The sequence below is a fragment of the Sciurus carolinensis genome, chromosome 1, assembly GCF_902686445.1.
Source record: "Sciurus carolinensis chromosome 1, mSciCar1.2, whole genome shotgun sequence".
NCBI classification, from domain to species: Eukaryota; Metazoa; Chordata; class Mammalia; order Rodentia; family Sciuridae; genus Sciurus; species Sciurus carolinensis.
Genome location: NC_062213.1, coordinates 194,513,992 through 194,531,943, shown reverse-complemented (window position 1 = coordinate 194,531,943; position 17,952 = coordinate 194,513,992). Strand labels below are relative to the sequence as shown.

The 17,952-nt window shown below is 35.5% G+C and overlaps 1 protein-coding gene and 1 long non-coding RNA gene across 31 annotated transcripts in view; one reads left to right on the top strand and one right to left on the bottom strand.

The window, feature by feature from the left end:
• Window positions 1–17,952, bottom strand: part of Eif4g3 (eukaryotic translation initiation factor 4 gamma 3) — a 294,208-nt gene that overhangs the window by 183,679 nt on the left and 92,577 nt on the right. For 26 of the 30 annotated variants that reach the window (XM_047526878.1, XM_047526927.1, XM_047526928.1 and 23 more), the window contains exon 3: window positions 7,573–7,701. The exons of the other annotated variants lie outside the window; for them this stretch is intronic. In XM_047526878.1, the coding sequence (XP_047382834.1) occupies window positions 7,573–7,701 (129 nt within the window). The remainder of the gene's footprint in view (window positions 1–7,572; window positions 7,702–17,952) is intronic. 30 annotated transcript variants of the gene reach the window in all.
• LOC124965802 (uncharacterized) overlaps window positions 1–17,952 on the top strand; it is a 65,556-nt gene that overhangs the window by 19,003 nt on the left and 28,601 nt on the right. The window lies entirely within an intron of this gene.

Sequence of the window (17,952 nt, the reverse complement as noted above, 5' to 3'; positions counted from 1 at the left end):
TTTTTTTTTTTTGGGGGGGGTGCTGGGGATCGAACCCAGGGCCTTATGCTTACAAGGCAAGCACTCTACCAACTGAGCTATCTCCCCAGCCCTTCCAGTATTCGTTTTTTAGAGTTAATTGATTCTACTTGCTTTACATGTAATTAAACCCTCTCTACTAGTTGTTGATAGAATTTAAAATTACCATGCATCTCCAAGATGATGTGTGCTTTCTGCTTTTCATTTAATGCTGATTCACTGAAATTCATAATTCTTAGTTCTATAGACAGCTAGTTTTTACATGCCATATCTGTAGTAAGGAAGGTAGTGTACAATTTTCTCATTTGATCTCTTATAAAACAAATAATTTTGTATGAAGCTTATCCTCTCCCATCTCCTACGTCTCTGAAAAACTGCGTACTATCCTTCTCCCAATAATCTGGATAAGCATATATATCCATCTGCCTGTTTAAACTAAGGACACCATTCTACATGTTTATATTACTTACACCTTCTACTGACCTGTCCCCCCAGAGTCCTGGTCTAACCCCATAGTTCTTCAAATCACATACATACACAAATACGTATTTGTGAGAAATGTCAGAAGCACTTTTAACTGAATAGTCTAACTACCCAATTTCCTAATTATATGTAAAAACTTAGCTGTACTGGGGCTGAGGGTATGCTTCTGTGGTAAAGCATTTGCTTAGCATATGTGAGGCCAAGGGTTTGTTTCCCAGTACCACAAAAAAACAGACAAACACTACACAAAAGACCTGCTCTATTTACCATCCCAGAATTTACTGGCATGTGCTAATTTCTCTAGCCTATTTGAAAAAGCATTTTCAAAACATAACAAACAACGCTGTATGCCACAACTAGATTTTAAAAAAGGAACTGGCAGCACTACAGTGAATTTCCCCTCCAATTTAGGAGCAGTAAGTGTGAATTTCCAGAGAGGTAAATTTGCAAGGGAATACTGGGAGATGTTTTTCACAGTATAATGATAGAAAGAGAAATCAAAAGGAATCTCTAATTATACACAAAGAAAGTTCTTTAAATGTAAAAGAGACAGACAAAATCCTCCCTGACAGAATTTAGATGAAAATGAAAATCATCAATAAAAAACTGGGCTTACATCAAATTACAAAAAAATACTTATGAAATCACAATTTTATTCTTATAAAGTCCTTTAGCATTCTAAAAAACAATGTTGAATTAATACTTAAATGTTTTAAAATATAGATTCTACCTTTGTAGATTTAGCAAACAGAACCTCAAATTTGTGGTTTAAGGTGACTGGAATAATAATTGTACTTAATCATTCTTACATTAACTCAAACAAAACAAAGAAAAAAAATTTTAATCACTGAAATTGTTTTCAGGCTTCATGCAATACAAAGAAACACATAATCAAATAGCACACAAAAACTGCTCTAAGCACATTTCAAGAAAGCCATAAGACTGCATAAAAGATGAAACACCTAACAGGAAAATATTTGATGAAGTTCTACTTTATAAATACATTTGCAACTGTTTTTGTTAATAAAAACAAAAAATGACAAGAGGACTGAAATTCTCTGATCCAATGCTGCCACTTTAAAATAAACCTCAACACTTAGAAATGTTTACCACAATTCTTTAGCATATCACAAGAATAAATGATTTGGATATTTTATGCATCTTCACAACTAATTGACTTTGTATTAATGACATGTCCAAAGCTTACTTATAAAGTGTTTTGATAATATTTGTTGAAGAAATTCTCAACAAGAAGTAAATTTTTAAGAACACTACTTATGTATCATCAATTGAAAACAACCAAACAGCATTAGGCACTAACAGAGCTCTCAATGCAGCCAGTAGTGCAGATGCCCAAGTCCACACCAAATCCCATTCTGCTCTGAATATGGCTTCCAAACACCATTCAACTCAAAGGCTTAGATGGCCATAATACATTTCAACATGGGAAAAAGGAACATTAAAACTATGAATTCTGCATTGTTTTCTTTTTTGAAGTAAATTCAAAACTCATCTACTTCCATAACAAAAGTGTGGTTAAAAATAAAAACAAAGTTTTCTCTTATATATACTGGTTAGCAAGGTTGTTTGCTAAAGGCAAAGTTTTCTTCAAGAAAATAAAGGAAAGGAAAGGTCACATAAGATCACAAAAAAAGTACAAAAACTTACATGAAGTAAAATAAAACTTCACCTTAATATTAAAGAAAATGCAAGTTTGCAAGGCTGAAATAGTCAATGACCAATTGCACAGAGACTTTTTTCTTAGTACAAGAACCCTGAAATGAAAATGAAGTCTAAAAAGTTAGAAAAAGCGAAAGATTTTGTAGGGACCATAAGTCTGAAACTCATCCTCCACTAATGATGAAAACTATAGTGTTAAAATAAATATCATAGGGACTGGGGATATAGCTCAGGTAGTAGAGTGCTTGCTTGCCTTGTAAGTACAAGGCCCTGGGTTCAATCCTCAGCACTGCAAAAAATAAATAAATAAATATCATGACTATACCTGGGTGAAAACATCCTTTGCTGAGCACTTCCATAGAAAATGCTGACTCTAATCATTGGATCATACAATGTTCACCATCTCAGTTCTCTACATAACATGACTAAATTCATCTCCAAGGGAAAAAAAAAAAAAGAAACCAAATGAAATTTTCAGAATACAGGGTGGGGGTGTGCGCCTAGCTTATCTGGCATTATTCTCAGCATGTTCTCATTGATTCCTGCAAGCCTAACTCCTAAAGCTCAAATGTCTGGAATATCAAGAGAAAGAAAATAAAAACTAGATGTTGAATCAGCAGATAATCAGTTACAGTTTAGTCTGTTTTGAAACTGTTAATCTTATGAAAATTAACTAAGTAAGAGTAAATGTGCATCACCAATTAAACAATAAGTAGATTCAACTTTCTCTTTAACTACCTGAGTAATTTAAATAATTTGAATAAACTTCTGATAGATATTTTTTTAAAGATACATAACAGGGCTGGTGTTGTGGCTCAGTGGTAGAGTACTTGCCTAATACATGTGAGGCACTGAATTTGATTCTCAGCACCACATAAAAATAAATGAATAAAATAAAGGTTCTATCGACAGCTAGAAAAAAATTTTAAAAAAAGGAAACATAACAATGCACAGTGCAGTTAATTTTAAATCTCAAATTTAAAATTCCACACTAACAACTCATTACAATGAAGTCGGTTTCCAAAATCCTTGGAAATCTTAAGGGGAATTCAAATTCCACCTAACACATCTAGCACAAACCTCTTATTTACAAAGAAGAAATCAGGGCCTTGATAGGAACTTCCACAAAGCTGAAGTCTGAAATAATGTTCGGAGGATTGGGACTCCTTACTCCCAGCAAAGTGTACTTCTCCAAGAAGGTACCCCCTGAGATCTACACTCGAAAATAGTTTAAATTCCTTTTTTTTGTGGGGGGGATAACCAGAGATTGATCCCAGGGGTGCTTAACCACTGACCCTCATTCCCAGCCCTCTTATATTTTATTTAGACACAGGTTCTCACGAAGTTGCTTAGGGCCACACTAAGTGGCTGAGGTTGGCTCTGAACTCACAATCCTCCTGCAAGCCCCTGGAATTACAGGTTTGTGTCACTGTAACCAGCTAATTTCTTTACCATCCTAAAGTAAGGACATTCTGGATTTAGACTGCTGAAGTGCGGCTCTTTCGGGATTCTGAAAAGAACCCACACCTAAAAAGATGCTATTGTCTCACCATTTTACAGGTTCAAAAATGTCATTATAACTATTTTTATCCTGTAAAAATTTAATGTGTTTGACTCTGATTAAATAAAATCTCTAAGGGGCATGGGGCTAGAATGAATGACACGTCAAATAACAAAGAAAAACACACATAAAGCCTTAAAACTTGGCAGGTGCTTTCATGTGGCATGCATGTATATGTGTAAAATTCTATTTTGAGGGGAATAAGCAGGTATCAGATTGTCACCAAGATGTAAAAAGGAAGTTGGGAATAATTTTCTACATTTTCATCTTTTATGTTTCGAAGTTATGTAATTCACTTTTCCTTATCTTAGCCTCCTTCACTTAGACCCTAATAGAATAATTTAGTGTCAACCATTGACTATTAGACCAAGGTAGCCATTTTACTGGGATGTTTGGCTTGTTTTGTTTTTCACAGTTCTAGGGTTTCCTGAATGATAGACAAGAGCTCTACCACTAAGCTATGTTTCCAGCCCTCAGGTAGCTATTCTGTATAGAAGGATTTAATTCACAGAGAGAGGAGAATGTCATTTCAAAGAAGAGCATGTGGCTAAAAATTAGTTTCTGTGATTTTCTCCTCAGTTGATTTGTATCTAACAGTTTAGTTCACAATAACAAAACACATTATTACCAACAGAAAATGACCAAGTCTTGCCCCTACTTTTATCCTAATATCAGGAATAGGCAAAGACTTCAAAGACAGGTCCAACTCTTGGGGACAGCTTCCAAGTTTCACACTAATCCTATAAAGAAATAGAAGACTTAGCAAACAAGGCTACAAAAAGTATTTGCACACATATATACTTCTTAAAGAGAACCAAGTCTAACAGTCATGAAAATAAAAAATGCCACTTATTGCATTTAGTGTATTCTCTTCTGAGGTAGAATTGTATAGAAATCAATGCTAACAACCCTTTTAAAGAACAGTAGAATTCTAATTCTCCCCTATGTAATTTATTCAACACCATAAAACCAAAAAAAGAGTGTCTGACTCCAAGCCTGGAATCCTGTCTTCTCTGTTTTGAAAGTCCTGTTTTTCATTATGATCTATCAGCTGTTTCAACTGTTAAACTTAAAGACACTGAGTTTTCCACAAAAGCTTCCATTTTTCCAAGGAAGCCAATTTAAGGGAAGGGAAAAAAAAAAAAAAAAAAAAAAGAAGCTTTCCTTACCCTATCGATTATGTTAAGAAACTGTTTTAAGGAGGCAGACAGATTTACATAAGCCTCCCTCTGGCTAAAAGGAAACAGGATAAAAGGGCAGTGAGCCATGTGTGATTATTAGGTTCATTCATAAAATCAAGCAATTGGCAGGAAAAAGACTACAAAGGAACACAAAATAATATTTGGTAGCCTTTTCTCTGATACTCATGGGCTCTGGCTTCTAAAGGTAGCTGATAAAATGGCATACAGAATGGTATTTGTGGGTTCAACAATGGAGACCTCTGAGAGAACATCCTTTCTTTAATGTAAACTGCATGTATAAGTTTTCTGGCATCCAGAAAACTGAGAGTTTGAGGTCAAATCACAACTTGAAATAGTTAAGAATTTCAGAATGAAAAACTCTTTTCCTTTATATGCCAACTATCAGTCGCTTGCCTCTCAGCTCAAAATTCACCCTGTTTGCCTGAGATGTGAAAATGGATCTGTGCTCTATAAATATTTCAACATTCCAGCTGGTACAATGTTAAACTTTTGTCAGTAGAGGGCATTGTAGCAATATTGCAGGAAGAAAGGGTTTTGCTTCTTGGGTCCCATGGACTTAGTAAGGATTCCTGCAGCCCAGATAGCTTCTCCAAAATTTAGCTTCTGCCATGACCAGCTTCCCTTCAGTGCCAGGTTTCTGTTGCAGTGCACAGCAGGCAGTGGTATTCAGCAGCCAACAGCCATTCCTGGTATTCTCTGGCAGGTCTGAAGCAAACAGTCTCTTCTAAGAAACCTCCCTGCAAACAGTTTTTCCTCAGCACTATAGAGGGAAGAATTCTTGTGAGTTCCAGAGGTTAGATTTCCAGTAAATGTCACTGATATGGCACCAATGCTACTTAGCAAGACACACCATGCCCCTTACCAAGAGTCCAGATCTTAGTCTAGAGTCAGAGGAACAGTCTTTACCCTAACATTAACTAACATAAAAGGAAAAAAAGGCACAAGGTTTAGTCTCTGGGGATCTTGGAGACAATGTACACTATATTTGCCATTGTTATCTTGACCAACTTCCAGTTTTGAGTAAGGAAGAGGACAAAATAAACTTAGGCACCAAGTCTAGGTTGCAACACAGTTTTGCCAACTGGGACTCTTGATCCAGCAAATCAAGTTACTTGAATTATCTCTGGTGAACAGAGAGGCTGTAAAAGCCTTGATCCAGTGTACACTGTAGTAGCTCTTTGCTACAGATTATTAGTGGTGAACAAGGAAGTTTTCCAAACCTTCCATAGGGCAAATTCCTAGGAGTTTCCAAAGGAAGGACCAACAGCTTTGGTATCAGCATTAGAAAAGAAGATTCTACCTTAGCCCTAAGAGAAGCAGGTGCTCCACACATCCTTTATTCTTTTATTCTTGAGAGTTCTTTCCTTTCAGTCAATCCATCATTACTCCAAACTCCAATTTTTAGTTAACTAATTCTTATATTGAACTTTTCACATTCAACTTAAATTAAATATAATTGTTTAAATGAGGTTTATCTTTCCTGATGAGACTAAGGCCTAATACAATTTAATTACAGGTTGGGTGCTAACATTCAGTGATATAAAAACCAACACGAGAACCTCATTTACAACCAAGAATTCCTTTGGTCATACATTCAATATTTAAAACTCACAATTACACAGAAATGATTTAGGCTGAATTTAAGCCTACCACTAAGTCCATGAAAATTCATTCATATATTACTTAAGAGATCTAGAACAATCATGGTCTGGCAAGTTAGAATTCCTTTCTAAACATTCTATAATCTAAACCTTCATTACTTTAAGCCCCTAACTTAAAAATCATCAAGTTTTATAATTATTTTAAGTAATTTCAATTCTCTCCTACTATTCCAAAGTTCTAAAAGGCCTAAAATATCAAAGCAAAAATTGAAAATGACACAAAAATAATTTTCATTATTAAAAACAGCAGCTCTTACATGTAAATACTGACAAATCTCAAGCACTACAAGTCAAGGTTATTGGTTTGTCTCTCTTCACATTCCAATAAGAGACTTTATAACAAGTGATTCTTAATCGCAAGGAAACCTAAACAGGCATATGATGGAGGGGTGGTGCAAGCAAAAAAGTATCTTCAGAAAAACTTAAAATGAAAGGAATTCAGGGAAACAGCTTCTTAAACCAGTTGCTGGATGTATGAACAAAAACTTAAGCCTAACAAATTCTAATTATCGACCTGCAAAATCAAAAACCAAACCAACAAACAAAAACTCCCACTAATTACTAAGGATAAAAGAAGAAAAAAAAAAAAAAAAACCGAGGTAGGAAGACTACAGCAAATTAAATACTAAAAAGCAAACCCATGTTACAGTCTGTAACGATATTTTTAATGGACTTTAGAATCACATTCTTAATTTCTTAAACAATAAAAAGGAAAACTAAATATTGATTGGCAGTTTTCAATCACTACAAACTAAAATGTATGAAACTTAATAGTCAACACTATGGGAGGTGCGTCTAAAGAGGCTACAGACCCAAGAGAAATTACTCTTCGAATAATGTTTTTTGATACTACTTTAAAGTCCATTTTAAGGTCTGCTTTAAAAAAAACAGAAATGCTGGTTTTACCTGGAAATTCCTTTTTTTTTTTTTTTTTTTTTTTTTTTTTTTTTTAAACTGTTTTTCTTACTTGAGAGAGTCCAGGGGACGCTGCATGTCCCGGGGGCGTTGCTGCAAGATTTGGATGCCCCTTGTTTATTTCATGTGCTGAGTAAGGGGAAGGGGCAGGGGGTCCCGGCTGTCTTGCTACTTGTGTTACCTGTAAGTCAAAATTTAGTATAACATTATATTAGTAACCCAATCCTAATAAATACAGGCAAAATAGTTAACTCATCTTTTAACGACTAGATTTTTCAGTTCACAAGTTACACTAAAACAAGTACAAAACTGAATAGTCTTTTATTTTCAAAAATGAAAAAATCAAAATTCTAAGAAAAAAATACACATGAATATTTCCATCAATTTGATAGAAGATTCCTAAAGTATGATCTCAAAACCAAAAGTTTAAGGAAAAATACACTAAGTAAAAGAATGCATGTAGCCGTTTTGTAAAAGGAACATTAAGAAAGAAATGACTACCAGGAAGGGGAGGGTTACAAAAAGAGCACAAAGAGATTTTTAGAAGTGACAAAATTTTTTCTGTTTCTTGACTAATAAGAACTACATGATTATGTGCTCCTTAAAATTCACAGGAAAAAAAAAACTCCAAAGGGTAAATTTTACTTTATATGAATAATACTTCAATAAAACTGAACTGAAAAAGGGGCAAGTTATTGCAAAGTATCATTTTATTTTTGCTTTAAAAGCGTACACCTAAAAATACATATACATGCACACATGTAGAGATATGCATGTCTGCTTACATGTGTGCTCACAGATATACATACACACATATTATATGATATTTAAAAGCTCTATAAGGAGATAATATAAAAACCTTAATGCATTACAAGTATTTCTTTTCACATATATATTTTCTAGTATAATGCAATGGTCATGAAGTTATACAACAAAAACAAATTAGCATATGTTTTTATGTAACCAAATTACAATTGCCTCCATTTCTTGCTGGCATGAGATGATCAATATGAAACTACTTCCCTAGGGGCACTTCCAGAGACCAGCAATCAATTTTAGAAGGCTTGTCCCCCTCACAGCAACCTAGATTAACAATGACATTTTGGCAAACCTCCATGTATACCAAGCAACTTTGTACTCTTCTAATATGAAAAAAATCTTTCTCCTTGGAGCATTTTTTTCTTGCCCAGTGCTGGGGATTGAACCTGGGCCTCATACATGCCAGGCAAACTCTCTACCACTGAGCTACATTGCAGCCCATTTAATTTAATTTTGAGGCACAGTCTCACAAAATTGCCAAGGTTGGCCTCAGACTTGTGATCCTCCTGCCTCTGCCTCTGGAGTAGAGAGGATTATAGGCATGTGCCAAGACACACCAGCTACAGTATGGTTCTTAAATAGGAAGGGCCATGAACTTTTTGGCAATCTAGCAGAAAATACATTTTTTTTTACAATCATGTTGTTAAATGTATAAAATAAAAAATATAGTCATGTTTCTACATGTGCAAAGTAAAAAAGTATGAGATTATAACAAAAACTAATCATAGACAATCCTCAATTTGCAATGGTTCGACTTTCAAATTTTTACTTTATAAGAGTTCCAAAGTATGCCTGAATAACTATGGTTATCACTTTCAGTACAGTCAATAAGTAAAATGAGATATTCAACATACAACTATAAGTTAGTTTTTTTACATGGTTTTGCAGAATTGCAGGCTAATGTAAATATTCTAAGTACATTTAAGGTAGGTTATGCTAAGCTATGATGTTCAGTGCGTTAGATTACTTAATGCACTTTCATCTTAAATATTTACAAACCTGTGATGGTTTTGGGGAATATAATCCCATCATAAATCAGGGAGCAACTGCAGTGATACAAAAATATTAAACAAATTCATACTATAGTAATATGTATTTTTATTCATGCATTATTGTAACTGTTGTCTACATTCAAAATTCAAAGAATTTCATCTCAGTTCTTAGATCTTCTAAATTCTATCCAAAAATTCAAACCTCTATTCAGGAAGAAAAGAAAGCAGTCTCCAAATGACATTAGATTTTCCCAGAATTTCCTCAGTTCTTGGTAATCAAATCCTAGAAACACACACTTTAAGGTTCAGGTACCTAACTTCGAAGCTGAAATGAACTAGAAAGCTAGAATCTAAAACTTCGAGGTCAAGAGCCATAACTAATGGCTAACCTGTGACCATAGATTAAGACATTTCTTTTTTAATTATAAATTATTTTTTAGTTATACAAGACAGTACAATGTATTATATCATATATACAAAGAGTATAACTTCCCATTTTTGTGGCTGTACATGATGTGGAGTTACACTGGTAGTGTTATTCATATATGAACATAGAAAAGTCAATTCATTCTACTGTCTTTGCATTCCTACCCTCCCCCTTTCCTTCCACTCCCCCTGTCCAATCCAGTGAACCGCCCCTTCTCCCTCCCTCCCTGCCCCCATTATGAGTCAGCATCCACATATCAGAGAGAACAATTGGCCTTAGGGTTTTTGGGATTGGCTTAAAAACAATCTCCCATGAAATCAATGATATTTGGTTGTTGTTGACCGATATAAATTAAAGGTCCTTTGAATTACTTAAGGTAAAAATCATAAAGATCGTGCAACCTAAGGTTAGTTGTTAGGTGTATTTATCTAGCACCAACTCATTTCTAAGTTCATCAAATATTCTGGTCCATTAAGAATTATCAAACATATACTACAATTTTCAAATAATAATTACAATATAGGAAAAAAATACAAGTTCCCTGAACATGATCATTCTTTCTTGACTACAGAGTCATAGAAATAAATACCATGCAGGAAACATGGAGGAAACTGGTCAGGTGTAAACAAACAGGAATTAGGACCCATGGAGAACTAGAAAGAATGGCTACCCATTCCCCTTCCCCAGCGAGCAGCAGACTTGCAGGTCCTCAGCTGTAACAGAATGCTGCCATGCAGTGATTCCAGATAAACAGTGACACGATCTTCCAAATTTTCCAGAAAAAACAACTCAAAGGATTTTTGCCTAAGTTTTTTGTCCTTTTTATTTTTTCTTTTCCTTGATACAGGGAGACTGAACCCAGGGGCACTTAAACACTAAGCCATATTCCCAGCCGTTTTATATTTTATTTTGAGACAGGGTCTGGCTAAATTTCTTAGGGCCTTGCTAAATTGTTGAGGCTGGTCTCCAATTTGCAATTTTCCTGCTTCAGCCACCCAAGTCACTGGGACTACAGGCAGGTGCCACTTGTAAATTTTCTGCAAGTATTCTTGTATAGACTTGTGACTGGATTGTAGACAAATATGCATTGATTGAACATAGATGTATTGTTAAATATTATACACAAAGCACTGTTTCACTTTTTTATTTTAAATTGTTTATTTCTTTGGGACTAGGGATTGAACCCAGGGGTGCTTTACCATTGAACTACATCCCCAGATCTTTTTAAATTTTTTGAGACAGCTATCTCTAAATTGTTTACATTCTTGTTAAGTTACTGAGGCTGACCTTCACTTGCCATCCTCCTGCCTCAACCTCCAGTGTTGCAGGGATTATAGGTATGTATCACCGTACCTGTCACAGTGTTTTATTACGTATTAATTATATATCTAACAACAACAAAATGGTATGTAAAGTCAGGGGCAGTAGTGTGCAACTGTAATCCCAGCAGCCTCAGCAATTTAGAGAGGCCCTATAGCAAATTAGCAAGACCCTGTCTCAAAATGTGACTCAGTGGTTAAGCACCCCTGGGTTCAATCCCTGGTATCCCCACCCCCCAAAAAAAATGTACTTAAAAAAAAAATAGTAATTAAATCTTTACTAAAATGATAAAGAAAACTCCAAAATCCTATCAAATAAAATTATTATTTTTTTTTAAACAATAAATGATTCATGTAAAGGTAAAGGGCACATGGGAAGTCATCCCTTACTTTTTTTCCCTCAAGATGAAGTTTATTTAGTAAGGTCATCTAAACACAGTCCAACAGCTGCAACTGTTCATTTGGGTAAGACTGGAAAGATCCCAAAGATTTTACTTGGTTAATTTCAACTGTGAGAAACAGAAAGTTCAGTGGTCCATTTTCAGAATATGGTATTTAGCCTTAAGTGCAGCCATTTAACTACAGCCCTTCCTGAGGCCTGCTCCAATTTTAAAATTAGCCAACTGCGAATACTGTAAACCTGAGCTGCTCCTGTCATGCAAGGGGCACTGTTCTTGCTAGTAATAAACACAGGAGGGCTGCTGACCTCCTGGCACCCAGCTGCTCCTCAGCAGCCTGTGGTCCCTTTCAGTACCCCAGTACCTGTAACACCACACTCTGCTCATCAAGCAGCAGGGTGGGTCTTCCCTCTCATTAGATTTTCATAACGTCCTAATTCTTCCTTGAGATAAATTATTTCTCAAAATCTATAAATACTGAAAAATAAAATCTGGTTTACTCAACTGAAAGGACCACTACCGTAGCTACTAGGAAAGTGTATTTAGTATTATTACACTTTTCAAATTATCTCCAACATTATTACCACCAATCCTAACTTGCCACCAAGAAAAGAAGAAAAGAAAGAAAATACCTCCCTCCTTTTTCTACTCTTAGTTATGCTTATTAGATTCAATTTCATGAAAATTCCAGATAGTCAAGTATTTTTTGATCTAAACAAAAAAAGGAAGCTGTACACAGTGGTGCATGCCTATAATCCCAGCAACTCAGGAGACTGAGGCAGAAGGATCACAAGTTCAAAATCAGCCTCAGTGAGACCCTGTCTCTAAATAAAATACAAAACAGGGCTGGAGATGTGGCTCAGTGGTCGAGTTCCCCTGAGTTCAATCCCTGGTACCCACGACCTGCCCGCCCCCCCCAAAAAAAGGAAAATGCATATGATTCGAATAATAATATTCAAGCAAACAGATGCCATATAAGTTCTATTATGGACTCAGTACCAGATTCAAATATAAGGCCTGCTTTTCTTTTCATATTTAGTAAACTAGTCAATAAAAACAAGAAATAGATTAGTTGTTTTTTCTTTTGTTAATGTAAGTTTTGTTAATGTAAGTCCCTTATTCATTAACAATGCAGAAGTATGAAAACACACCTGCCCTTCAAACCTGTCCAGCTTAAAAAAAAGTAACAAAGAGTACACCATATATGAATCCTTGGCTGAGAGAATGAACTGTTGCAAACAAAATTCTAAGATGGTTCTCAATATTCCTCACCCTAGAAACACACCTGGTATAATTAATTACCCTGAAGAATAGAGAAACTGATGTGATATCACTCCAGTGCCTAGGGAACTAATCATTTCTCTTTGAAGTAATTAAGAGATATTATCCTGGGTGGGTCTCAATTTATCAGATGAGCTCCTTAAAAGACACACTGGACTATCATATAGAGAATGCTCTCCTCTAGGCCTCCAAGACTAAGCAGACTGCTATATTGTAAAAGGGTCACACAGCAAGGACCTAAGAGGGGCAAGCCTTTAGAAGCTGAGGACAACTTCCACCGGAGCCAGCAAGACAGTAGGGGACCTAAGTAGTACAACCACAAGGAAATGAATTCTTCAATCAACCTTAATGACTATGAAAGTGAACCCAAAGCCTAAAATGAGATTACAGCCCTTGCCAAATCTTAATTTCAGCCTAGTAAGTTTCTGAGCAGAAAATTCTGCTAAGTGGTGCCCAGACCCCACAGAAATAGTGAGCTAATACATGGGTATTGTTTTAAAGGATTAAGTTAATGATGATTTATTAGATGGAAATAGAAAATTAATATACCAGTGGGAGAAAATTTTACAGGTAAAAGACTTGAGGGCACTGGGGATGAAACCCAGGGCCTCGCATATGCTAAACAAGTGTTCTACCACTGAGCTACACAGTCAGACCACACCTGATGGCTTTATAAAGTCAAAGAATGGAAATCCATGTGCTCAAGCATTACAGTAAAAGGGGAAGTCTGTACTTCAGGAGACTAAACAGAGATGGCAGCAGAGCCTGTATTATTTAAGAGCTTCCTAAAGAAAGCAAAGACTTTGGGTTTTTTTTTCCCCAAGTGGAATAAGAACCAAATGGAAGTTTTAAGCAGTTAGCATAACCAGATCTGATGTTTTCCAAAGATTATGCTGGTTAGCTGAACAATGCAAGAATGGAAGCAGAGAGAGGAGTTAAAAAGTCACAGAGATAACGTTAGCTATAACTGATGGTGGCTGAGAACACAGTAGTAATAATGAAGATGAAAATAAGTGCACTCATTTTGATTACAACGTAGAGGTAAAGCAAAAAGTAGTTGCTGCAGATTTGACTGGAGGGGCAGAAGAGAAAGGAACAGGACTGACTGGTTCATTCATTTCGCCTATATTTACTGAGAACAACTTTATGCCAGGTATTGAGGTTCGTGGAATATAACAGTGAATTAAAGGGATACCCCTGCCTTCATGTAGTTGGCATTCTAGCTGAAGAAAATCACAACAGAAAAACTAAATATATCATGTAGTATATTTGAAAGTGATAGCTCTATGAAAATCAGGATGGTTTTTTAAGTTCATAGCTTGAAATACTATATTTTAGATGAAGTATTATTGTGAGATAGAGATGACAGAAGAGATTTAAGAGGCAGGTAATCAAGAGAAAAGGTTTAAATGCCCATTAGACATCCAAATGGAAGCAATAAGTAGGTGTTGAATTTATGAATTTAAGCTTCAGAGGTCAAGGCTAGAAAAATCAATTCAGAAGGTAGGTTCTTCATCAAAGTTCTAGACAGCATGTGACCTAAGTACCACCACTAGCAAATGAAAACATGAAAAAGTTTGAAAATTATAAATAAGAGAGAAAATGCAAACACCAACAGTGAAATTCCTTTGGTCTGTGATAACTGTGGCACACTCAAGGCTACGCTCATATGCCTTATCAACATGATTTCTTTCTTAGCTTACAATTCTGGAAAAAAAGACTGCCAGAGAATAAATCAGTAATGGCCCAAACTAAAATTAAATCAAAATCTCAGAATTCCAAAAGATGGACAAGAGATGACTAAATGATTATCAACCCAAATTCAGCAGTGCCAAGATCAATGTAGACTTCATATCGTAGAGAAACAAAACAAAACAAAAAATTCATGCTAATGACTCTACTGATGTCAGGACAGAATATAAAGGCTAGAAGGGACATTCATTCCACATGTCCAGCGTCAGTCAACATTTAGTGAGCACCAATGCTCTACTGGACACTATATTAAGGCCTACAGCAACAAAGATTTTAAAGTGTTTGTCCTTAAGGAGCTCTCAATAGAAAGGAAGTCACAGGTGAATAAAGAAGTAAACTATGTAATAAATGATACAGGATGTATATTTAAAGAATAGCAACAAACCAGAAGGAAGTAAGTCTGAAAATCTGGAAAGGTATGGTGGCATCTGAGATACACAGCAAGAAGTAAAACATTCAGTTCAGACCAAGAATTAGGGACAGAATCCTAAACAGTAATGGTTGAGGAGAGAATGAAGTGGAAAGAAATAAGACTGGTTCAAGAGACTGTAGACAGACTTGGACCATATATTGCTTGGTAAGTCAGTTGAAGGAAAAAAAAACAAAAAGCAAGCAGACCAACTGGTTGTCCACTGTGAGTAGAAAAATGATGAACCAAGGAATGCAAGATTTCTTTTAGGGTAATGAAATGTCCTAAAATTGACTGTGCTGTTGACTGGCTATACAACTCTGAATATACTAAAATCTGCTGAACTGTACACTTATTTAAATGAGTAAACTGTATGTTTTTGTTTTGTGTGGTAACGGAGACTAACCCAAGGGCACCTTAGCACTGAACTATATCCCCAGCCCTTTTTATTATTATTATTTTTTTTTATTTTGAGTTGGGGCCTCACTAAGTTGCTGAGGCTGGCCTCAAACTTGCCATCCTACTGCCTCAGCCTCCAGAGTCACTGGGATTACAGGTGGTGTGCCACTGCACTCTAGAAGATATTTTAGTTATATCGTAACAAAACATGAGACAGCTACATACAGAAGCTAGAGTTGGAAAAGCAAGCTGGGCAGCAAGGAGGTTATATGAATTTAAAAAGACCAATTTCAAAAACACCAATGACTTTAATCAAGAACATCAGAGAAGATGCATGATTTCTACCTGCAAATGCATTATACTAAAGACAATGACAGGAGTCCTGTGAAGTGTCATACATGACTTCAGGCAAAGACACACAACCTAGACATCTTTCATTCTGCTCAACTAACTTAACCTAACCTAACTAGCTATACAGACTATACAGGTCACTTGCATTGTTAACACAACAGCAAACAATACAGGCAGTGTTTCTAGTTAATATTTCCTTTTTTGTTTCTTTTTCCTGTTCTTATTCCATATGTTGAAAGTGAGGTACTGAAAATGCCACAGGAGAAAATATGGTGATATTTACCCATAAATGTTACAGTGAAAACTGGAAGACCTAATTTCAGCTCAATAAAATAAAATAAAATAAAAAATATATATATAAAAAAGGACTGGGGGGTATAGCTCAGTAGTAGAGTACATTTCAGCTCTATCATTTACCAGCTGTAATGTGAAGTTTTACTTTCCTACCTTAGAAAAAAATCTTACAAGGATGTAAGATAGATTAGAGATAAATTCTGGAGAGTACCCAATATAGTGCTTGATACACAAAACTATTAGCTACTAATATATCCACCCACAATTAAAGATTATGTTAAGACTTTTATAAGAACATGCTAATTATACTTAAATGCATAGTTTAATGTGCACTGGAAAGCAAGGGATACATGAATTTATATTGTATGTGTAATAATCAATGACTATTTCTAGAATACACATGTGTGAATTGAGAATAAATAGGGGGGTTGGGGATATAGCTCAGTTGGTAGAGTGCTTGCCTCGCATGCACAAGGCCCTGGGTTCAACCCCCTAGCACCACCAAAGCAGCAGGGGAAAGAATAAATAGGTAAGCCAGGTGCAGTGGTGCAGGCCTATAAATCCTGTGGCTTGGGAGGGCTGAGGCAGGAGGATCACGAGTTCAAAGCCAGCCTCAGCAATGGTAAAACACTAAGCAACTCAGTGAGACCCTGTCTAAATAATATACAAAATAGGGCTGGGAATGTGGATAAGTAGCACAGTGGTTGAGTGCCCGAGTTCAATCCCCAGTACAAGAAAAAATAAAAAAATAAAAGAAAAAGAATAAAAAGGTGGCTGGGTATGGTGGTACATGTCTATAATCCTAGAAACTTGGGAGGCTGTTGTTTCTTTTCATTAGAAATCCTTTTATATTGTTTGCTTCTTAAATACCACATGCATGCCATGTTTGGAACATTTTCATTGAATAGATGGGCAAATGCTAAAGCTATTTAAAGAGCATCACAAAGAAATTATCTAGATAATAAAGATCTATAGGCAAGGATGTTCATCACAGCATTATCTATAAAAGCAAGAAGATACAAATAAAATCCACCAACAGATGACTAGTTATATAAATCATAGTATAAAAGGAACAGTTAGTTATAAACATTTCTACCCTGAAAGTGCTTTCTTCCCAATATAACCAAGAATCATCTAATGATGTAATTCTCCACTTAATGACAGTCATGGTCCACTAAAATGATGTACAATTCCACACTGACATAGAACAATATAAACATGATGTGCTAAGATAAAATGCAACATGTAATCAGTATTTTAAGCATGACTTTGTTAAGCTACACATGTGTACATTTTATATGTCTACAAAAATATAAAACATGGAAGAATTCAATCTAAAGTATACACGTTTCTCTGAAAAATAAGATAAAGGGTGACTTTCATTATTTTACAATTTAATTTCTGGAATTATTTTTGTTACTCTATATTATTCAATCAAAAAACGTTAAAGCAATGAGTCAGCCATTTGAATATTATATTTGTAACAGTAAGAAAAACATAACCCATTAGGGAATAACTACATCCTAAAAATAAATATTTTAGGAAAACACTTTTTAGAATGAGAAGTTACTTATGGCATAATTTTAAGTAAAGCAAGCAGGTTGAGAATTTGTAATACTCTGATATAAACAGCTTTTTTTTCAAAGTGCACAGCAAAACAACTGCAAAGAACATGTTAAAATGGATGGCATGAGTCTTTCATTAGCAAGATAATGAGCCAGTTTTTCCAGTCATACTCCTCTGGGTTTCTATTTTCTAACAGGCGCGTGTTAATTTTATAGTGAACAAACTGCTATTTGGAACCTGCTGATGAGATTTCCAGATTAACTTATAAAATCCTACTTAAGTCAATGATGGAGCTGGGGAAGACAAGGTTGTGCTATCCTCTGGCACTTCAGAAACCTCACAAAGCAAGCAGCACTGCGTCTCATGATTTATCTCCTTGCAGTCCTTAAGGACAAGAATAGGAGTTAACGAATACTTATTACAGT